The 24,768-nt window shown below is 31.2% G+C and overlaps 2 protein-coding genes across 4 annotated transcripts in view; one reads left to right on the top strand and one right to left on the bottom strand.

Moving 5' to 3' along the window:
• LOC149478955 (uncharacterized) lies at positions 1-24,742 on the bottom strand. Of its 2 annotated transcripts, none has more exons than XM_089708700.1 (2): positions 24,556-24,742; positions 1-570 (listed from the first exon to the last, which is right to left on the bottom strand). In XM_089708700.1, exons 1-2 carry the CDS (start codon positions 24,625-24,627, stop codon positions 1-3), a joined length of 642 nt encoding a protein of 213 aa, XP_089564826.1. In that variant the 5' UTR covers positions 24,628-24,742. The 2 variants fall into 2 exon arrangements, with proteins under 2 accessions (XP_089564826.1, XP_089564827.1); XM_089708701.1 differs by lacking the exon at positions 24,556-24,742 and adding an exon at positions 10,595-10,906.
• Flo2 (flotillin-2) overlaps positions 1-24,768 on the top strand; it is a 236,811-nt gene that overhangs the window by 116,393 nt on the left and 95,650 nt on the right. The window lies entirely within an intron of this gene.

Raw genomic sequence — 24,768 nt, 5'->3', positions numbered from 1 at the left:
TTATGCCCAATTATCTATCTTTTTTCTCTGCTCTTCTGCAGATATAATCTTAGGCGTATAATTCCGTATGCCAGCCCTTTTAGGAGCCGGCTCGGCTTTTAATGTAACTTTTTCAGTATCACTTAAATAACTCTTGATACGGGCACTCTTTATTTTTTCAGTGTCGGTGAATAATTGAAGCTTGTATCGTTTGTCTTTCGGTATTTTTACAGGTTTATATAGTTCTTTATTCACTTCTTTGTAGCTGTCGTTTTTGTACAAAGGAACACAGTAATAGTCGCTCTTCGATGATCGATCGGAGTGTCTGTCGCAAGCGCTAGAACCGCTTCGGTATCCGCTGCTTTCTGTGGAGGAGTTGTCACTTCTGAAGCTATCAGTGCTCCTTCGTGATTTGTGCGTGTAATCTCTTCTTTCGTAGTCGCAAGATCGCAAATCTATGGATGACGCTCTCTGTCTGTCGGGGTATTTGTCGCGGTAGTGCCTTAGTGGTGCGACAGTAGTGTGATCAGCAAGCGACTGCTCTTGACCCATGATGGAGGCAGCGAGGGGCTGGCCCACGGAGTAGTGTGTCTGGAAATTAGAGAAAATTTATGTTATTAACATGAAATATTATATATAATAATTTGGCAATATTTAAAATTAATAACCAATAGTCCAATGGCAAATAAATTTAACTCCATTTTCTATAAGCATTTTTACCAATTGTATTAACAATGTATAACTAAACTTGCATGCATTTTTTATTTATGAGTGTATTAATGAAATTTAATAACTCTTTTCAGGTACGCATTTGTTAATATCACTGAAGTATTTGTATTGGAAGCGTTAGTACTGAACGTCTAAGTATATTAATTTATATTTTTAATCATACGTAATAATCCAAAAATTGATCCCACTCAATGAAACAATCAGATAGAGGTTTTGAAGAATCTTCGCCATACTAGATTTACTCATTCGTATTTTGGTGACCTTAAAGTTGTTTTAAATATAAATTGAAAAATAATTTAATTTGTTATTATTACAAGTTTCATCTGGGAGATTGTGGAATAAAACATAGTAAGATCAGTGTCTTTTAAAGATCATGTTGTTAATTGTTATTTTTTAAAATGTGGCCAAAAAGCAGCGTCAGTTCTTCACCTGGCAGGTCTGCGATAGTTGACTTGCCAGAGAGCGAGGTGGAATCAAGAAGATTCATCTCCCGAACTCATCATTCGCTGTTCAGTCGAGTCAGTTAAGACCCTCCTGATGGCAACTTGAACCACAGTGCAATTTTATTATACGTCTTTTTAAAATCACAACGATAGCGCGATTTAAATACACAGTAGCGACATCCATTGTCAAGGAACTGGAACTAACGTTCAGTAACCTTGAGAGATACCGTTACGTGTGTCGTGTATTTTTAGACCTATCGCGTGCCTGTAAATAATATTATCTATACTAATATTATAAAGAGGAAAGGTTTGTATGTATGTATGTATGTGTGTATGTATGGTTTTCAGTTTTCACGCATAAACTACTGGACCGATTTTGATGAAATTTGGCACAGACAATCTTTAGACCCTGAGAAAGAACATAGGCTACCTTTTATTGTGAAATATGTACCACGGGCGAAGCCGGGGCGGACCGCTAGTGTAGTATAATTTTGAAACTAATATGCTTAGAGAATTATAACAAAAACAAATGAGAGCGTCGATCGGTCAGTACTGTTGTAAAAATAGTGACGTGAGAGAAATTTCAAAACCAGTTTTTATAAGGCACTTAAGACGGTTTCAACGTTTCTACAAACAAAAGTCAGTGCGGTGTACGAGATGATTGAAATCGATGCGTTGTTGGGTCTATACTAAGATACTGCGAATCTGAAACTTTCACCGAACAGTCTAAATTGCTCGATATTTCCACCGTAATTTCTAGAAACATATGATCTCCTGGTAGAATTAATCTCCATTGAAGGTTTCACTTTCAGTACAGCAATAAGTGCTAACAAAATTGTGATAACTATTACCTAGTTCCCGCTGTATTTACGTTTCTAGAACTTTTACTTGTGTAGGTAATGTTTGTCTTTCGATATTTGGTGATAATAATTTTGGATTTGTTACGCATAGGCCGTTTGACATCAATATATATGCGAATACAAGTTTACGTATTACATTATCTTTTGAATAGTCTTTCTAGGTCATACTATTTCTTAAATTAATATAGTTATTCATTATATAAATTGTGAAAAGTGCTTTTATAAAGTTGAAACCCTAAATATAGGTCAAGTTTTGATTACTTTTTGTTGCAAGCTTGTTGTTTGTGAGCAGCAGTACCTAAGCTAATAGGTACGATAACTTATTGATCATAAATAAATATAACATGTAAAATAATAATATTTAATGTCTATTCAACTCTTTAGGTCACAGCCCACGGGTCTTCACTTTTTATGACCTACATTTTTACAAGCATCAAGAAAAGTCTACAAATCATATTTAGTATACATAGTTTAAAAATTCAAAGTCGTTTGATTAACATAATACGATAATGTATTAAGGAATAAAAGAAGCTTAGCTAAATATGTAAATAAAAAACCATTGTCAATGTTGAAACAAAATCTGTTGCAAATGGAGTTACCTTCACATAAAGTAAAATGTACAACCGTGCAAAACAATTTACTCGCTCCTATTGTTATAAAATTTGTATCTTCGTAAATAGACAAGTTAGATAAACAAATGTCATCTTTATACACATAGTATTAAGGTTCCTTTTTACATTACTGAATGAGGTGGACAATTGGACAATTTTTTTATTCGTTGTAAAGGTCAATATACAATTCGAATATGTAAAAATTATAAAAGCAAATGTTTGTATTTACTCGGGCTTGAAGATATTTATTGCGTAATTCAATACGACAGTTGTCACAAAAAATTCAAGTAAGGATTTTTGAAGTCAATATTTAACACCTTAAAATTTAAATATGTACTCGTATTACCTGTATTTATTTAGGTAATCCGATTCGTTATGAGATAAATAATCGATCAAATTTATTAAGTAAACATTTTAAAATCAACATTTGAGCGTTTTATGGTGATTTTTTTCTGGATTAGGTCTTTTGAAAATATGTACATATTGAATATTTTATTTAATTATCACTAAGGATTATTTATGTCATTTGTGTGTTAACACAAAAATTATTGCCTAAAATGCATGAAATGTGAATCTACAAGTTAACGGAGTATTTGGTAATGCGCAAAACTGCAATCTTTCTACAATCTTTAAAATAATTATAATAAAATATGCAAGTACATATTCTTTAAAATTTCATAAAGGTATTGCGAAGTATGAAGTAATGAGTAAAGTATGGATGCTTCTTGTTCAGTAACTTTACTAGGCAGTAGTAATGTAACTTCCGGTTAAATAAAACCAGCTAACTGTGGAATGAACTTAGCTTGTGTGTGGTTCATGAATATTATGTGATAAAGAGCATAATAATTGAATGGATGTTGTTATCGAAGTTATAAGGTAATGTTGTAAAGGATGAAATCGCAAGCCGCAAGGTGCGGTGATGTCGTGGAGTATTTAAGTTTGTAATTTCATTATAGATAATGTGTAATATATACAACTTGTATACAACGAACCAACATGTTGCAATAGAATTCGTTACACAGATTATATGCAGTAAATTTTTTGTCTGTCTTTTTACACCCTCTTCCAATTACGCCTACCAAAAATATACTAAATTATTCTGCAAATCTGTTGATTGTTTACGCAATATTTTCACATTCTAGGGCTATTATGTCATATTCGAATAAATCCAAAGTTTTGGAAAGTTGACGTAATACATTTTGCAGCGCAACCGGTGGCATTTGGACACCTACTGACCCCGAGTTTTGCAACCGACCTCTCAAAGCAATTCGATAATGCCCTTGAGTAAAGATGCTGTGATTGTATAGACACTATAGAGTATAGACTATAGACGATCTTTTCTTGTTTGTGTGGGAACAGATTGGTGCGTCTCCTGATGGTAAGCGATCACCATCTGAACAAATGTGTGATTCTACAAATGTAGAGGCTTCTGCAAATGGTATGCAATTATGATTTGGATTTGAATAGAAAGCGGAATGTTTTTAAAACAGGAAGAGGAATTATTTCTAAATTAAGTATAAGTGCTTGTTCTGTTTAAAAATTGCGAGGGGTTATATAGCGACAGTAAATATATAGAGCAATTAGTTATAAGCAAATATATTATATTTTATTATGAAGAAGTTTTCTGAAATGTTTATAAAGTCTATGGCCTTTTTTTATTTTATACACATAACCCGTCCCTGTGAAACCACAAACAAACAGGTAAAGGTGATTAAAATGTAGGAAACGTATATGTTTTTATATGCCATCTATAGTCTGTGGTGTCTATGAGTTCTTGTACGTGTTGAGCATAGATAATTTATTGTCCTCGCTAATTTTTAAATTTATTTACATAGGAAACTTTGAAGTTCTTTCAAAACATGTAAATATGTTGCATAAATGTATTTGGAAATAAAAAATTTTCTGCACGCAGTTTATTACTCAATATCCTATAATGTAAAGTGAATAGTTAATTTATACCACATTTTCTCCGATTATTATTTTTAAACTGTGAATTACGCCCTTTCCTATTATATTTATTATTTATGAATAAAAAAATAATGCAAGAAATAGATATACTGAAGCACCAAGTCAAACGCAAACAGAATACCTTTCAAGCTATCTGAAGTCATTCTCATTAAAAACTGTCACGAAGTTCGCTTGAACAGATCTACTTACAATAATGTATTGTTGTTTGCTGATGGAATTGTGTATTGGCGTCAATGAAAACTCATTCATTCGATTCGTGTTCACGGACAATTTCCGTTCCTAACTTATAAGACAAAAATAAGCTAATTTATTTCTTTAAAATATTGGGGTAGATTGAGGATGTAGGTACATAAAATGTCTTCACATTAAATACATAGTTAGCAGACATAGGGAAGTCCATAATTCGGGATAATTCCTAACTATGCTTCACCTTTGCTGTCACTGCGAATTTGCGACATAAATACCAATAAACCACAACGAAATGATTATAATGAGACGTCGAATTGTTATGTGTGTACATTAATGATATATATTGGGAAAGAATATGTTAATGTACTCTAGGAACCAGTTGTAATTGACCCCTTACATATACATAACATACAAAAGCTCTACGTGTCTTGTGACACGTCGCTCACATAATTAACTTGATTTAATTCATGACCAACTTTATTCGGTCCGTCCGTACCAAGTGGGTCGGCGGTTTCATTTCGATGCGTCTACGTGTGGAGACCGGTGTCCACTTTCGTTCCAACAAAATAAACTTACTCTCCAAGGTCATAGGGGCTATAATTGCATGCGCTTCCCAACAGGAAATATAGTTTGCAAATACGTCAGCGATTGAATCGCAGTTATCAAGAGTTAGAAAGCAGAAGATACGGGTTATGTTTTGTTGACTCGATGGTAAGTGACCAATCACCAGGGCATATGAATATTGTGTAACCAGTCCAAATTATAGGACACTCTCGGTTTCTATTTACATGTTACAGCGGTTGCATGTGCTCAAAACAAGGAGGTGTTAAATGAGTTATAGGAACAATGCTCATTCGTTGCTCAAGTCATACATCATAGCTATATTTCAATGTAGCGAATTATATTAACATTGAATACATAATATTATGTAACAGTCTTGCGTATAAGAAAGAGCCCGAATTGTGGACTTCATTCTTCAAGAATCTACGATAGTCAAGGCAGAATTTCGGCATCTTCAAAAGCGTTGGTAATAACTGCACTTGCTCACTGTAATGGGTATTATTATGCCGATTTACCTAATCGCAATTTTGTGAAGTACTAACTAAGTATGTTACGCGAATGTGGTCACGCTAGCGTGAACCTTTCCAGAGAGTACTGGAGTTTTTGCTAGTCTATACTGTACGGTTGACAATGGTAAGGTTATGAACGTGGGAAGTAGTGAATCTTTTCTTGTTTTCTTTTTTCTATTGTTCTATGGTTCATTGGTAGGGTATACGAACTATGTATCCAGGGAATGCTGGCTTAAATAACCAAAAATAGAAACATTGTATTATACTGTTTGTTTGAAGTATCTTTTTTTGCAAAAGGTGCCTAAGTCCCGAAACAGAAGCCATTTTCGTATGTTTGAGCTTTTATTCATGTACTAGGTTATGTACTATGTGAATATTTACTATTGTTGCTAAAATAATACTCTCGCAATCAACGAGTAAATCATTTGATATTTGACTCGCCTAGCTATAGAACATAAGTATTATAACTTAAGGGCTTGGTCTAGTAGTGCAAACAAATGCATCCTGTCATCCTATATGTAAATAATACAAATGTTCTAAGGGAAAGTTGCTCCACTTAATTTTTATAAATTAAATCATTCGTATGCATAATTTAATATTCGTAATAAGTACCAAAAATGACAATTTGAAACAATTTTCGTGAAAATTACACCGGGTGATTTTTTTTTATCAGTACACAAAATTTGCGAATACTTTCTATTGATATCTTCAACTTCATGTTTATATAACTGATCAACTTTTACAAAGAAATTTGGACGAAATATAAAAAAAAATAAGCTTTCCATACAAAATGCAGAACTCTATACATTTTTTCGACCTAAGTTTCTTAGTGAAAGTTGTTCAGTTTAACTAATAAAACGGATAAACAAATTTTGTATATAATAAAAAAAATGTAATGTTTGTGTTAAATGAAAACAAAAGATATTTATTTCTGACTAGCTTCCGCCCGCGACTCCGTCCGCGCGGATGTCAGTCTATGCGTCTTCTACAGATTTATTATATTATGTGTAATATATAGATTTATATTGATAAACCTAATAAATCTTTTGCTAGCATTCTGATGCTTTATCGGTTGCACTGGATTTATCTCTTTTTTTTCAATCGCTTGAATGATATAGGATGGGTCCTTGATGGGCATCGAATGCTGAAGTCTCGAATCAATCAATTCTGACAGTAGGCAATTTATGTAAAATCTTGATAATGGTCCATCATTTTATTTTGCCTAAACGTTACATACTTTTTTATATATTCTATTTTTAACGAATTATTCACTCCAGTCCAAACAGCAAATAAGCAGACTTCTGCTTCTGCAACGTTTAGTTGTCCCTGAATTTAGAAAAAATAGTCATGATTCTTATCTATGACAAAAGTGTTATTTTTTGCATTGTATTTCAAATATTAAATTTTTTTTTAACCGCATCTTCCGCATTCATGTCTTTTGCCGGAATTAGACATTTAACTTCTACTAGTTCCATTTTCCCTTTTTGATATGGGAATGTATAAAGTAAATTTTTTAGATATTTCTCATTATACTTTTAAAAAGTTATTATTGTCATTTTGCTCATTAGGTAAAGTAATTTCGATATCAGTTTTAAGTTTTTTGATACCTGCAATAATAACGTCATAATCGCCTGCACATACTTATCGATTACTGCCTGTATACAATCCACCATCCACATTCATAATGTTTTCCTGTCCTCCTCTCCTTTACGCTGTTCACCGATACATTTGAAATGAGTAAATCTGCTACCACTGAAGGATGTTTCATTGTGATCAGCAAATTTTCACCACTGTTGTCGATTATTTGTTTTTCATTTTTAATCAGCAATTGGGAATCATCAGTTTTGTTTTTTGCAGATTGGTGATGTACCCTAACAATACGTCGAAAAGGGAAAGCATCAACGAATTATCGTTTTCGTCCTCTTTTTTTATTCTTCGCGTCTCTGTTACTTCTGTTTGTTTAGTTCTCAACACCCACTGAATTTTATATGTTATTGTGATCTTCCATTACATCTGAGTTTTGATGATGTGATGATAATCCATTCGTTTTAATATAGGTACTTAGAGTTGGTAGACTAAACTAGAAATGGCGGACTAAATTTGTCAGCGCGTCTGTAAGATCAGAATATAAAACCAACATCCTGTATTTAAGTTACAAAATTAATAATCAAACAACATGCCGCTACGTTGAAAATGACTAGAAGAAAAAATTAAAACACCTAAGATCAATTTTGGAGTAAACAAATCATTTTCCCCGTATGGGGATTTCCCCGGATGAACTTGGGAAGTTCAAGTTCTCAATACAAGTTTATATTATATTTCGTATTTCTCAAACGAAAAATAAACATTTTTGGAACTTCAAAAAAATTATATTATAAGAAAATTTATGAGCTTACTTTAGTTTTAAAGAAATATACATCCCTTTACTGACACCCCGTAAAATAAAGAAATTGTTGCCAATCACCTTTGCAATCTATTTGGTTTCATTAACTTTATGTTCGAAGATAATTTTTTTTCTAGTAGTTACACGCGTATTTTTTTCGTTTATTTTCCATATCGAAATCAATAATGTTTAAAAATACGAATATTTGCACAAAACTAAGATAAAAATAATCAATTAACAAAAATATTAAATTTAATGAAGTAGAGCAACTTTCACTTCGGTATGAAGGAAAATCGAGCGTAGAGCACACGTCAGAACGCTCCGGCCCAAGGAGCGCGACTAAAGAAATTCGCTAGGATTTTTCCTAATTATTTTAAATATTTTTTTAATATTTAAAGAATTATCAAAATTCAAAAAAAAATTTTTTTAAAGGATTAATACTCATTGGTCTTCAACCAACTCGAATAAATTAATGGAAAAAATAACTTTTTGCAGTATTTATCAATAGATTTTGTAAGGCAAAAAATGGGAAATTTAATGAATTTATAACGTTCTAATTAAGAAAATCATAAGTTTTTCGGCAATTGTATTCAGCAGTTTTTAATAACGACTATATAAGGATAATAATGCGCTGATCAGATTGTGTAAATTGTAATCGGTTGCAACGTAGTGAGTGCACAAACTTAGCTCGAAATGTCTTTGGGGGAAAGAGACTTATCTTGAAGGCCTGATTAAGGTAACATAAAGTAACTTTATAAATGTGAAAAAATTCACGCGCATTGCGTATATAACACTAATTGATAAACAAGAAAAAAAAATTCAGTTTATCATTTCATTAGCCGGGAAAAAATTGTCAAATAACTTGTTGAAAACGCAATTTTGCTAGACTGCAGCCTTAAGATAATGTTAAAAGGTCCTGCGCAATATTTTAAGTCAATTAGGTTTTAGTTTACATTTTAAAAGCTATCGCAATACAACCTTAGCCTACATAGGGGTTTGTTTATTAGCTTCTGAGCACTGCATTTTACGGTGATTATAATCGGTTTAATTATTACTTAGCCTTACCAAGGATATCTTGAATCTTTGGGTAAATAATGTTATTTTTAAATGGTTTTTCCAAAATAAGATCAACTTAATGACATATAATTGCTCAAATAAATCTTTTTTTACACAGCATTAAAAATAGGTAGCAAAGTGTAAAAAAACGGTTGGTTAGATAGATACCTTGGAAAGGAAATATCATACGTTTGTCGGATAAAACAGATACCTACAAAAAATACACATTACAGGTACATTGGCCACTAATGACGTAGAGGAATCTGGACTGACCAGTGACTGGTGAGGATTTGAACTCCTGGGAAGTGACTTTCTAATTCCCGCTATTATATTTAGTGTATTTAGTAGTATCGTTGTAATTTTGTATGGCAATACTCTTGTTTGGCTAGACGGTAGAAGAAATTTCAGGAACTAGAAATAATGATTTGCGTTTTAATTTTCCATGTAACGTTGTCATCGATAAGAATATCAATCAGTTCGTATAATAGGTATATTAATTAGCGAATATATTACATACTATTTAAACTGGGAGCAAAGATACAATGCTATGATATAACGAGATAAGAAAAAAAGATATTATGCAGCTAAGTAATTGCCTTATTCCTTATTCCTCGGAAGGTAACGTAGAGATATAGGCATTGATTTGCCAAAGTAATAAACAATTTCTCAAGACCTTAGCATGGCAACTAGGCCAGCAACCATATCTAATGAATCCCATCTCATTAAGAGTATTTAGTTAACTTTCTATGCTCGTCTGATATTATATAATGCTGGCTGATAGGGTCAGGTTGAATAAGATATATTTGGGTTAATGCATGTGCTTTCCATTGCAATTAATTCTGTACACTGCTTCAGAATGCTTGATTGAATATATTATATGTACTGTTGTGTAAGGAGGTTATGTATGTAACGATGATAGCTAAGATATGGTTTGAAGTGATGGGATAGGCATAGAAAAGGACAGAACTTGGATTTCTGACTGAAGGACAAATTATGCATGTTAAAATCGTAGCCTTTAAAAGCAGTAAAGAGTACTAGAGCCGTTTCCTAATGAGGAACCAACAATTTGGTTTGTTTATGGATAGATTCTTAACTGGCGTTGCGAATATTTTCTTATTATATTTTTCATCTGTGCACAAATAAAGTCAGTTTAATTTAAATACAAAATAAACCTTTGACTACAAATTAAAGTTATATTTTTCTCGTAATTCCGCAATTTTCGAGACAATTATCTACATGGATCCTTTGATTTAACGTACAGGTTCACATCTATATCTAACATACATCTAAATCGCATTCACTTTACCTGGGATCCATAGTTATGCGGGAACAACGGCTATGCCACGGAAGTTCTCACGACCCCAGATTCACAATAGAATTAGACACAGATTAAATTAAACTGCACTTTTCACTTTTACGAGTGTGCACTGGCCATAGACAAAACAAGAAAAAAGTTATCTTCGGGTGTGCACACAGGCCATGGACAAAACTAAAAAAAAAAAATCTATTCGAATTTTAAAATGAACAACGTCCGCGATAGTTAGAAAGTCAATGTTCCGGTACTTTCTTCGCGCGCGTGCGCTGAGCTGCTTCGATGCGGAGTGAGTGACTCTCTATGGGAGCTGCTTAACCCGTCACTTTTGAGATGTTCTTTAATGTGGAGGCTCATGTTTGGATTTATATGACTTAATAAATGTTATTGTAGATCCATTTTTGTAAGTGCTTGTCAACACATGCATTAGTTGTTCGAACTAGAGGCTCTACTTCGATCGCAATAATATTAAGTATTATGCCTGTTTGTCGTATCATAGATATTGTAAATTGTAATTTTAAAAAACAAAAACATTAATTTATTTCACGAATATAAAGCGTAAATAGGTATATAGCGTACCAATATTATAGATATTGATGCAATTTGCTTTCAGAAGCGCTTTGATTTCTTACTTTTTTATTTATTTCAATATGCAGGTACAATGAAGATTATTTGTCCCTTTGTAAGTTTGTATTGAGAGAAAGTCCGTGACCATTATGTATTACGATTACAAATTAAATAAAGTATATCAACGTAAGGGACAGTTTGGTTTTGTAAAATAAACCTAGTGGAAACAGATTAAAAATTACATTTCTAACATCTGCGCGTATTCATTGTGTCACAGAATAATAACTATAGTACGGAGTACCTAAGTAGCTAGATTGTGAGTGAATTTTCCAAAACTTGAATTAATTTCAAATATTTTATAAAATTCTATAATCGTGTTGAAATTATCTATAATCTCTGTACTTTTGGTTTCAAGAAAATCCTACTACTTAATACATATTATAAATGCGAAAGTTTGTGAGGAAGGATGCGTATGTGTATGTTTGTTACTCTTTCACGCAAATACTACTGAACCGATTACAATGAAATTAAGCACACATAATATAGAGGTTTCTTTCAAAACGCGGGCGATGCCACGGGCGGAAAGCTAGTTGTTCAATAAAATATTATCGAAACTAAATGTAAAAAGTCACTGTCGTTTCATGTCCTATTTTTATAACTGTTTTTATTCAATAAACATGCCGCTCACGTTCCATTTGTTTACTTTTTGTGAATGATACCTACTTGAGGAATTAACTAACCCCAAACACTTATTTAATTTTATTATTTACACAAAAAAAAAATATAAAGGACGTGCGTTTATTGGTCTGGTCCATTATAAAAAAATGATCATGTACCTAAATCGCTTGAAGTGATTTCTAGAATAATATATAATATATACCTACCTAACTTAATTTCACACAAAAATGAAATCTAGTGAGGACCTCCTTTTATTAGAAAGTAGATTAATTAAGAAAAAAGGTATGCATACGGTGCCGTGACGAAAGTCAATTAAAACTGCAGTTATATTAAAATCATCATATAATATTATTTCTTCTGAATCTCATTAAAATAATTTTATGTAGATGCAGTAACGCCATCTAGTTTGTTTGGAATGAAACTTTATAAATTTTAATGCGCGCCATCTATAGGAACAGATATATTAGTTCGTTTGTCTTACATAGATGGCGCTTTTTGCAAAAGAAACTATACTTGGAAGGAAAAATGGAAAACATTTCCTAAAATATTACGATTGAATTAGGACTGAAAAAGAGAACGCCATAATGATTTTACAGTACATAAATATAAATATTATATTACATATTTTTTTTTACATTTTGGGATGACAATATGATTACAGCCTACAGGTATTAGTTATTTTTTCTCTTTCTTTTCATTCTTCTTCTTTATCGTATAGGAGCTACCAACGTTGACAAGTGAGCATTTTAGTATAGTTGGTTCTTTGATATACTGTTCCTCTTGCTATTTCGGTTAGAGTCCGGGCTGTCTGGCTGGTCGCAGTGGTTGCGTTTTTTAGTGCGCATCTCTTCTGCACAGGATAATTTCCTTAATTTAAAGTCATTTTTTAACGCGTAATTTTTAATATTTTACCTTTAGATAGATCCATTAGACATAATTTTTTTATTGCAAGACGTTTTTTTCGTTGTTAAATAGGTGCCAGACGCAATTTTTTATTTCGTTTTTATAAAAAATTCAAATTATTTTAGAATGTCTGTAAATTTCATATTATGTTCTTCAAACATAATATAATCTAAAATTAATTAGCCAGACGCTAATTCGATTGTTAAGTATTAAATAATGTGTATAAATAAAAAAAAGTAATGAAGCATGCAGCTCATCAGCTAGTGTATTTTAACTATGCGACAGGAAATAATTGCAAGAATACAATATTATTTACACTTGTTCTTATAAATAAAAGCTTAAATGAAAAAAAATAAACATATAAAAGTGAAAAATAAATTAAAGTTACCATGCATTGAAAAGAATGGAATAAAAACTTTATCAATGAAGGTTAAACAATTACATTGTTAAATTTAAAAAGCCATCTTCATAATCATCATCATCATCATCTTTCCTCACACTGTCAGAATTATTTATGTTATCGTCTAAGGAATTGTTATTGTTTTCCAATATTCCATCATCTGTAAACAACTAGAAAGTTTGTTTCAATATTATTGATGTACACACGTACACACACACAACACACACACACCACACCACACACGACACACACACGTGAACACACACACACACGCATGTTTAAGTTTGTATTGAATTTAACTAAAGTAGTTAGCATGAATTTATATAGGTAGGTATACTAGCGGTCCACCCCGGCTTCGCCCGTGGTACCTACATGTATAAACTATCCTATCTCTCAAGTTGAATCGAACTGCACATGGTGTGCGAATTTTATTATAATCGGTTAAGTGGTTTAGGAGTCCATTGAGGACAAACATTATGACACGAGATTTATGTATATATATTAAGAATTGAGATTAATGAATTAATATTGTTATCATCATCACTACATAGTAGGTATAAAAAAAAGTCGCTTTCTCTGTCCCTATGTCTCTTTAAATCTTTGAAACTACGCAACGGATTTTGATGTGGTTTTTTTAAATAGATAGAGTGATTCAATTGGGAGGTTTATATGTATAATAACATCCATTAAATAGTGGAGAAGTACCTACTGTTATTTTTGAGGTTTCTAATGTGATTACGTAAATAATTACAATTTTTCCACTTACAGTGCAAACGGAGGCACCCTACGAGTTTTATCAAAATAATGTACTAACTACATTGAAAAGGTCTACAGAAAAGTCCGTGATGGTATATGTCTATCTCTTATGGATAACCCACAATAACTTTTTTTATCATTTACTTTTTACGACAAATAATGGCTAATTTTCGAAGCGATTTTAACCAATACAGCATTAATCCTTAACCAATTAAAGACCTTGAATACATTGTTCATTTAATATAGATCTATATGGCCTTTTACACATGGATTTCAGTGAATATTTTCGAAGATATTACAGATTTAAAAATTGCGGGACGTAGCGTTTGCGGTGGTACCAGCCGGCCGCCCGGCTATATCTACACTAATATTATAAAGAGGAAAGCTTTGTTTGTTTGTTTGTTTGATTGTAATGAATAGGCTCATAAACTACTGGACCGATTTTAAAAATTCTTTCACCATTCGAAAGCTACATTATCCACGAGTAACATAGGCTAGGTTTTATCCCGGAAATCCCACGGGAACGGGAACTATGCGGGTTTTTCTTTGAAAACGCGGGCGAAGCCCGTAAATGTACCAATGTAAGGTACTTGTTCCCACAACACAGGGAATCCTAGAGTAGGAACAATTCAATTTCTATGCATCTTAGGTATATTTTCGAAAAAAAGAAGTTATTTTTTATTGTTATTTAATTTTCGCGGCCGACCCTTTCTATCTCTCTTGCACTTTAAACTATCTCTCCATATACACAATCATCAAATTGTTATACTTACCTACTTTCACTACGTTTTTATTTGTACATATTTAATACTTAACAATCGAATTAGCGTCTGGCTAATTAATTTTAGATTATATTATGTTTGAAGAACATAATATGAAATTTACAGACATTCTAAAATAATTTGAATTTTTTATAAAAACGAAATAAAAAATTGCGTCTGGCACCTATTTAACAACGAAAAAAACGTCTTGCAATAAAAAAATTATGTCTAATGGATCTATCTAAAGGTAAAATATTAAAAATTACGCGTTAAAAAATGACTTTAAATTAAGGAAATTATCCTGTGCAGAAGAGATGCGCACTAAAAAACGCAACCACTGCGACCAGCCAGACAGCCCGGACTCTAACCGAAATAGCAAGAGGAACAATATATCAAAAAACCAGCTATACTAAAATGACTTCTTTTTCAACGTTAATAGCTCCCGTACCATTAATCTTTACCATTGCTGAACAGTTCTTAAACATCGTTGTAAAGAACAAGGTTAGCGTTAGATTTTTATATGTAACATTAATTCCGCCCGTGGCTTCGCCCACGTTGTCCAAAATAACAAATTAATAATTATATACTACACCTTCCTCCTAAATATCATTCTATCGATTATAAGATGCATCAAAATCCAGTGCGTAGTTTTAAAAATTTAAACATACCTATATACGGACGGACAGACTGGGTCAGCGACTTTGTTTTGTACTAAGTATGTAATTAGCACTTAAAAACAATCTTTCATAACTTTCAAGTTTCTTACAGGTTTCCCTACTTCTTTCTGTGTGGTTTATAAGTTGTTATACGTTGGTCTTAATATGAATTTTATTAGGTATCAGGTAGAAGTGTAAATAACTATCTATGTATAAAATTCCCAGTAATATTTATTACTTACATGTTTAAAAAATCACTTAACACAATGAATTTATTTATTACATTCTATACTATGCTAGTATACATATTTCTATTATTACTTAAAACTAAAACTAGCAGAGATGAATATGCTTGCAAAATAAATCAAAGCAATGTGAACTAATTGTTTAGCCAAAAATGAAGGAAATTATTAAAGACTGTTTAATATGGCGCTAGCATAACTACAACAGTATGTAATTATGCAATGTTACTTCTGCTACGGTAATGTACCTTATGATGATATTACCGTGTTTGTGCATACCAATGGATGTAATAATCTCAAATTACGTATTTGGACACATAGATTATGAAATCTAGCTCATCCTTAGAGACTTGGCTCAATTTTCCCCTATTACTTAAGTATTTTATTTATTGTTACTTGTTAGTAATTAAAAAATAATATACAAATAAATTTTTATATTATAATGAATATTATTATATGTCGTAGGTCATGCTCTACTTCTTCGCACATCTCTCTCTTTATTAAGTATTATAAAACAATATTTGTATTCAATCTTTTGTTCGAAATTTCATTCAATGTCGGATTAGATTAATTTACATTTCATTACAATTTTAGCTAAATTTAGACTTTGTAATACTTAATATTTGTTCGTTTTATTTGAACAAAAATATTTACATTCAATTGCAATTTTAGCTAAATTTAAACTTTGTAATGCATCATATTTTTAATTGTTTGTTTTATTTTAAAAATATAATTAAGTAATTGAGTATTAACCTAATAACTAAGTAAAACGTTTACTAAAGAAATCGCGCAGTGTTCTATCTCATATATTATATTGAAACGAAACATCGGAGTCATCAAATCGTAAGAATCAGTGCGGAGATCAACATCAGACAAGATCACAAGAGAGAACGTAATCGTGAAATCTGTAAGAGAAAGATCGATGCTCTCGCTTTACTTTAATTTTGTTGCGTAACGTACGAAACGTACGGTTAAGTTTGAGTTTAACTATGTACATGTGTACATTATGTGCTGTATGTACGATATGTAATACATTAAGCTTAACGTTGTGGGTAATATAAAGTGATTATAATATACGTGTGTCTGTAGCTCTTTATTGCACGTACGATTTGAGCTTCTGATCTGGGTTGTCTTGTAGGTCTAAATGATTAGGAAAACTGTGATTCGTTGACTGACTTTTTTGGGAAATAAGTAGAGCCTGTCACCTGTGATGTAAATAATAAAAATTTAAAACCTATCCATGGATAAGACTCGGCATGCATGTCGTGATTTTCATGTGCATGCGCAACAAAAGTATTATTGTTTTTTATATTTGTTTTCGTACATATTATGATTAAATTTAAATAAATATAACATATCTCATTCGAATATTTTATTTTAGTAGATTTAATTAAATTACAATTTATGATTAACACAAAAAATGGACTTAGGTAAAAAATACTATTCATTTAAGAAAATAAAAAATAAAAACTTTAAATAATGCAAGATTTGATTGTGTACTGACTTATAACACCTGTTTCATTTCAATATAAAATTATGTGCCCATCATATATTTTAATAATTCTCAATATTTTCATTCAACCTAAATTCGAGTTCATTGAATAAAATTTGAATAAATACTTCATCATGTTTCGTGTTTTATGATTGCGAATCATATTTATAAATTATAAGGGCGGCTTCACATTAGTGCCGTAGAAGAAGTTCAAGCCGCGAATTCACGTCATGGCCTCCACATTCATACAATGCTCGCAATTGTTAGTGAAACCCACCGGGAAATGGACGTAGAAGCTGCTGCCAAAATCACTAAGTTACTATGGGTTATTATTGCACGGAAGCGCGAATGGGTGTAAGTGTATTCGTCATATACGTGAATGTCGCCTAAAGAAGGCGCGAACACTGTCGCGAGACAAAATACCGATTCTGGTTGGCGAACAAGCAGTGACGCGCAAACCATCAACATGCACATTCACTCCTGTTCACGTAGCTACACGGCAACAATGTGGAGCCGCCATTAGAAGAAAATCTGTTTCCACGTTTTAACTAACCTACATATTAGTATGCAAGTTTTGTGAAGTATTATATTTTACTCAGTATTATGGCGACATGTCAATATTTATAGAGACGGATATACATAATAAATCAATAGCATGGTAATATTCTTTCGTAGGTCACTGATCATTTCGTAGGCATAATTAAAACTTTTCAATCAATACTAATACTTTCTTTTGACGCGGTAATCTCAGGAACTACTGGTCCGATTTGAAAAATTATTTCGGTTTTAGATAGCCCATTTATCAAGGATGGCTATAGGCTATATATAATCACGCTAAGACCAAAAGGAGCGGAGCAATGCGGGTAAAACCGCAGGGCACAGCTAGTTAAAAATGTATGCTTTGTTAGTATACCTAGACATAGAGTTAACGGTGGATAGACAGCGTCGGCTTATTAATGTTATAGCTTTTATCTTAATATTAATTATCATTACAAGTTTAAAAACTAATTAGCGATTAAAAATAACGTCTTACATACTTACATTTAGAAATTTAAGACTTACAACTGTTTTTAAACACGATTTATTCATAATTAAATTGACGTTACGAGCACGACGACGCGTGACTACAAGAAACCAGAATTTGTTACAATGTATGTGTAATTCGGTACTACCTACTTTTTTACTGAAAACTTGTTGTATGGCACCAGTTATTATGAATTTGCATACCAAATTTTAACGAATCGGTTCTGTAGTTTGCGTGGCAATGCAATATCTTTTCATTCATACAAGCATTCTAATTTACTAGTTTTTAATAAGAATAGGGTGTTTTTAGGTTTACTTTAACATAATTTTATATCGAAGAAAATAACTTTGCTCGTTAAATCTAATCAGTGACGAAAAATCGATCGGAGAGTTTAAAGTAATCACATGAAAGAAAACCTTAGTCATGCGAAACTGCGACATGTAAATGTGACGTTTTAATTGTGTAATTAGTGTTCCGTAACATCCAATTAAAGTTTGAGACGCTTCGATACAACATATTTAACACATTTCTCGTAAAATAAAGTTGAATACTTGCATTTTGGAAGACTCTTGCAATAAGTTACGTAAACAATGATTGCATTGTGAGATCATTAACAATACGTCTGTACGGATGAGGGCTCGCTGTAATTGGTCTTATGTTACGGATAAAGGTCTGGTGTTATTTTGGAGCTCTTTATATTCGACTGGAGATTATAGTGTACATTAAATACATGTAGGTACATTAAACAATTAAAATATAGGCAAAATATAATAAATATACATGTAAAGTTATTAAATATACATGTAAAATTATTTTAAACCACCTTTCCTCCCGCGCCTTCTCCCGCTTTGTATTAAACCTAATAAATTATATACTTAAACTTTCCTCTTGAATCACTCTATCTATTAAAAAAACCGCATCAAAGAAATTGAAAAATAAACATACCTACTGTAATAATCGAACCAAAATAATAATATACATAAATATCTTTAGATAATGATCATAAATGTCTTTAGATCAATACAAAATACTTACGATACAATTGCATGTCCATAAGTAATTGGTTGTCATTGAGATATTTTAATTACAGTGTAAGCAATTATGGCAATGCGCTAATCGTTAAAGACATGAATATAATATGTTATAGCATAGCGAACTTGAATAAGCAGGTTGTAATTTTCATATATTTACTAGCTAGCTTTCGCACTGCTGAAAAAAAGCTTACCTATAAGAAGGAATTCAATCTAGTCAATAAAATAAGAATCGCTCTTCCTGTGTTCTAAAACGTGTTTTAATTTCAGCTGGAATAAATGGTAATTAATAGATCTACATTAATCGCTTTAAACCTTAGGATTGCACTTTTAATATAGACTGAACTTGTATATAAATCTATGATACAAGTTGTATCGTTTTTGAACTACTACAATTTTTTAAAGTGAGTTATGGATCCGTAAATATTACTAGAATATTTACTTAATACTATTTATTATTTGGTGCCTACAAAACTTAGGTATTTTTTTTATTTTGAAGAGACGCTCCGTCCTGTTTCTTATTTTCTAGAAATATACCTACTTGTTGTGTAGATGTTTTATACAGTTTTGATGACAGACGGGTTTTTTCCTTTCTCAGACAGAGGATATTTTTAACAAATGACTTAAACCATTAAAAATAAACAATTTTGCAACATTGGTGGCGCTGTGTATTATTTATGAAGCCAATATTTTCCTCGCGTTAAGTAATTTAAACGACTAGAATAAGAGATTAGGATAACTAACAAGTATTATGTAAGTTTTGCTTGGTTTTGCCATCATAACTCATATTTGTTTATTAATATTTATGACAGAGAAAGCTATATTTATTATTAGTCTTATAAAATGTTTGTTGGAGTTGCATACATTGACAGTTATTACCACCCAATACCCATACTATTATATAGTATATATCTTATATTATATATATCTTCATCCAAGCTAGAGCGAGCTTTTTGCAAATTTATCAAATTTCTAAGTCTTAATCTGATCGGAAACAAATGTTGAATTTGTATACTAATATAATTTAAATTTGTCTTAAAAGAAAATGGTGTAACTAAAACCTTTTTTATACAAATATTTAAAGGAATATTTAAAAGTGCATAAGTGGAGAATATTCAGTGAATAAAATTAATATATTAAGATGTAATTACAAACATTAATATTGCGCTTTTATTCTACTAACAAATGTATCTCCGTTATCCGAATATTATGATAAATAAAAAAAAAACATTACATATACCAATTCATTAAATATTATACTCGTCTCATCACTACATAGTACATAGTATAAAACAAAGTCGCTTTCTCTGTCCCTATGTCCCTTTGTATGCTTAAATCTTTAAAACTACGCAACGGATTTTGATGCGGTTTTTTTTAATAGATAGAGTGATTCAAGAGGAAGGTTTTAGTATATAATTTATTATGTTTTAGACAAAGAGGGCGAAGCCGCGGGCGGTAATCTAGTAATATAATAAGTTTAATAAATGAACAGACACCGAATGGACAAATTTTAATAATGCAAAAAAATTGACTGTTGAAATTATTACGGTGATGAAATACTTAGTCTCATAATATCACATGCAAAAATGCATATTGATATATAGTGTAAAGTAGTATAAATACATATAAATTAGTTATTTCATAAGTTTTTAGCACTAAAAACGTTTTTATAGATTATCTTTGAGTAGTTATAGATACCCCAAATGTTTGGAAATAAATTGTATTAAACATACTTCCTGATACTGCTTTCTATTAGAAAAAATGTTTCAAATCAGTCCAGTAGTAATAGTACTTATTTAATTCAATAATAAAGTATTAAGTATTTGTATAATACATACAAAATGAATACAAGAACATCAATAAATAAATCTATTCCCGAGAAAATCATTTTTTCAGAGGATTACTGTTACTTTGTATAATGTACAATGTACAATAGGTACTCCTAATATTTGTAACAGTAGGTATATCATATACCTACTGTTACAAATATTTATTATAATAATAATAAATATTTAGTCTTTAGACGATACAATCACATATACCGTATATGTGATTGTATCGTCTAAAGACGAAATCTTAAAAAAGGATTTAGAAATTAAAGACTTTTAACGGATTTTAAACGCGATTTATTCATTATATTATTTTCCCGACGTTTCGAAAACTTTACATTTCCTTTAAAAAGTCTTTAATTTCTAAATGTATAATACTCGCGTAAAATCAAACACTATTAAAAAAGGATGTTATTGTGTATTTTTTTCTCTATTTACTAGAATATCTGACCTCAGAATTATAAATGATGAGTCTAATAAAATATTTTATAGGCCTATTTATTACAGATTAAGGACCCCATGCTGTATGTATAATTTACATGAATATGAATAAATAAGCATAATTATTTCTAATAGAGTTATTAATATATGAATAGAATATAGATTATGTCAAAGTATGCCAATCTAAAATAGGATTATTTTTGCGTTTCGCGGTTGCAAAACAACCTAATATTAAATAAGCAACCTAATATTTTATTCTTAACTATTCGTTTATGTTAGTTTTAACTCTAGACTTTGGCAGAATTAGAATTTATATTGTTGTTAAAAATCTATAAGATTTCAAATATGTCTGGAAGAAATCGCTCCAAAGCGATAAGACCGCCAATTGCACGCAGCTATCTTAAGTAATTAAATGTTTGTTTTTTTTCTCTATTATAAGTGCAATAAAGAATAAATAAATAAAATACGTACGTACTCTTTTAAAATTAAACACCAGAAGAGAGTTTGTTGAGAATGAGTTTAGATAAGAAGAAACTTTAGTACCTGACAGTATTATTAATGATAGAACTATAATTATGTCTATAAATAAATGACCTGAAAGACTAAATTAATGGCGTGTTCCTGATCCGGAGAAGTTGGAAAATACTAATACATACTTCCGAGTTCCGATGTTTCTAAATAAAGAAACCAATTCAATGAAAGACAATATTTGTTCCCAAAAGTCATTCTTAAGAGGTGTGAAATACACAACTGTTCTCATGATACATATTATGCTATTATTACCTGTATAGTTGAACAATTATCGCCTTAACGATCATTTAACATAAGTATATTGACAATGAGCTTTTGTTTACCGTGAAAAGTGAAATCATTGCGCTCCGTTCTTCCGATTACGCAATACTATAATATTATTACGTTTTTTACATCATAACTTGAACTCATCGGTTATTATTTTGTATTGGTGACTTGTCGTTTTTTTTGATACGTTTGTACTTCCTCATGTGTATTGATGACGTGACCTTTAGAAGGGTGTACGTGGGCTCAATTTGGGATAATGTGTAGTTGCAAAGGTTAGAGGTGGTTTACGTGTCGAGTTGTTATAACTATTGTTATATGCTTTTGTATGTTGAGTGAGTATGGATGACAATTTCTTATAACAGAGAATATGGATACATCCATAGATTATTATATACCTAGTTACTATGATCCTACCTACTTTTTAATTGGCTTTAGAAGTCAAGGATAGCAAAGTCAGCATATGCATGTAAAGTACTTTATTTCGACAACTCAAAATTAATAATTATAAATGCTTATCTATCATAATAATTGTATGTTGTGTAATTTTTTCTAAACTAATTTTAGATGAAAACAAACTTTTTTTTGTCTTAGTGAGTTAAAAATTTCCTTCTAAGGGCTCACCAATAGAGTGGTCACTGCTCAGAGTCAATAATGTAATTTAAGTAGGTAAATAGTTATTTGAGTAGCTAGTTCTGTAAGTAGCTGATGTTTCCCTCTCATTGCTTATTAAATACAATATTGTTGACATTACATAACATGCACGTAAGTAAATAAAAAAAAATACGTTGACATTTTTGCCAACACCTAATTTACAAAACAAATACATTTTGTGCATGCGCATAATAATCATGATATTATGCTCTAGATCTTATATTATTATTTATTTTAATAAAAACTAATATCTTCTGTATAATATTAATTAAAGAAATACCACGAAACTTGTATATCATCTTGCAAACTTCCTTATATGGAGTCTCATTTTGTTCGTATTTTATACGTCTATAGTAAATTGCTGCAACATTCAAATATATATGCTATTCATTTGGTTAGTGCTACCAAATATATCAAAATAAATATCTTATTATTTTACACATGATTTAGCTCTTAGCTCTTTGTAAGACTGATTAGAAAATCCATTTTGGATACCTTAGGAGCGATTTTGTAAATACTGTAGGTAAGTAACTGCAAAATAAGTTTATTTTTAATTATAATATACTTATACAGTTTCATAGAATACAACCATGTGTTTTTCGCAATGGAATCAAAACCTACAGGGTAAACACAGTCTTTAAACTTGGTAAAAAGCATCGTCTTATAGCACAGATAAAGGAAAAATGGCTAAAAGCATAAATTTAAAGTTACAACATAATAAACAATAGGTTTGTTCGGAGCCCTCGGTGCTCGAGTCCAACTCACACTTGGCCTGTTCTTTATGTATTTGAAGCACTTATCTTCAGGATCTTTTTAAAGTTGTTACAATAAAGAACGCGAATTTCCTCAATAGTTAACGGTACGTAAATTGCATTGTACTTGTAATTCGTCTTTATTTAGTTTTGTATGTTAATTTGCACATTTACCTAGTTTAAAATCAGCGTGTTACGTTTTCTGTACGAAAAAGTAGTCAAATGTATGACGAGTGGTCAGTGACTTGGAAAATATGGAGCACTTTTATGGCTTAGAAATTCACTTCGTATTTAATTAAAAATTATAAATTGTTAATACATTTGTGAGAGTGGAAAGAGGCGCTTATTTGGCTCGGTGATTTTTTTTTATAACTTTTATAGCTCGAATAGAAACTTGAGAAATGTATTTCTTTTCGTTAGCCGTGTATAGAGAGTTTATAAGTAATATAATAATTGGAAATCTTTCTATTGACGCGTTCTTATTTTGATAGATATTGATAAAGATATTCAGGTGGTAGATAGGATTGTGGTAGATATTCAGGTGGTAGATAGGATTGTGGTAGATATTCAGGTGGTAGATAGGATTCCTCTTTGTTTAGAAAACAATCTATTTTGCATTCTTTACACTATTTTCATAAATGGAGGTTTGTGGGCTTCATTCTTAATATATAAGGATATACTTTCTATAAAAGAAAAGTATGTTTGATGGATTTTAAATTTTATATTGATACCTAATAATAGGAAATTAGGACCTCAAATATAATTTTAGACTAATTCATTGGTCTGACTAATTACCTACCTCTTATTATTATAAACAAACTGAGAAAGCGTAATTATTGTCAACAAATTCAATTCCAAAAACGACGATCACAATAGAAAATTAATTAAAAACACGAATATTCATTTTAGCATCTACAATATAAACATGTAACTTTTTTCAGCGTATTCTTTTAAAAAATAAATCAAATACTCACCAAATATATATGTCGCGACGTGTGCAAATATCCAATATAATATATAAGAGTGTCAGAAGCACATGTTTTCATATGTTCTCACTATATGAAAACGAGAGTGTACCGTAGCACGTATGTTGGCGCGCGCGCCTCTGTGCACTGCGCGTGCGTGACTCTGGCACATCATTCCTCCTACTCTTGGCTAACGCTACAGTTTCTATCGCTTTATGGACT

The sequence above is a fragment of the Colias philodice genome, chromosome 21, assembly GCF_061535455.1.
Source record: "Colias philodice isolate Cphi_HAF_F1 chromosome 21, ilColPhil1 Martin Lab GWU primary, whole genome shotgun sequence".
In the NCBI taxonomy this organism is placed as follows: Eukaryota; Metazoa; Arthropoda; class Insecta; order Lepidoptera; family Pieridae; genus Colias; species Colias philodice.
The sequence above is the reverse complement of the archived record's forward strand: the minus strand, read 5'-3'. Positions and strand labels throughout refer to the sequence as shown.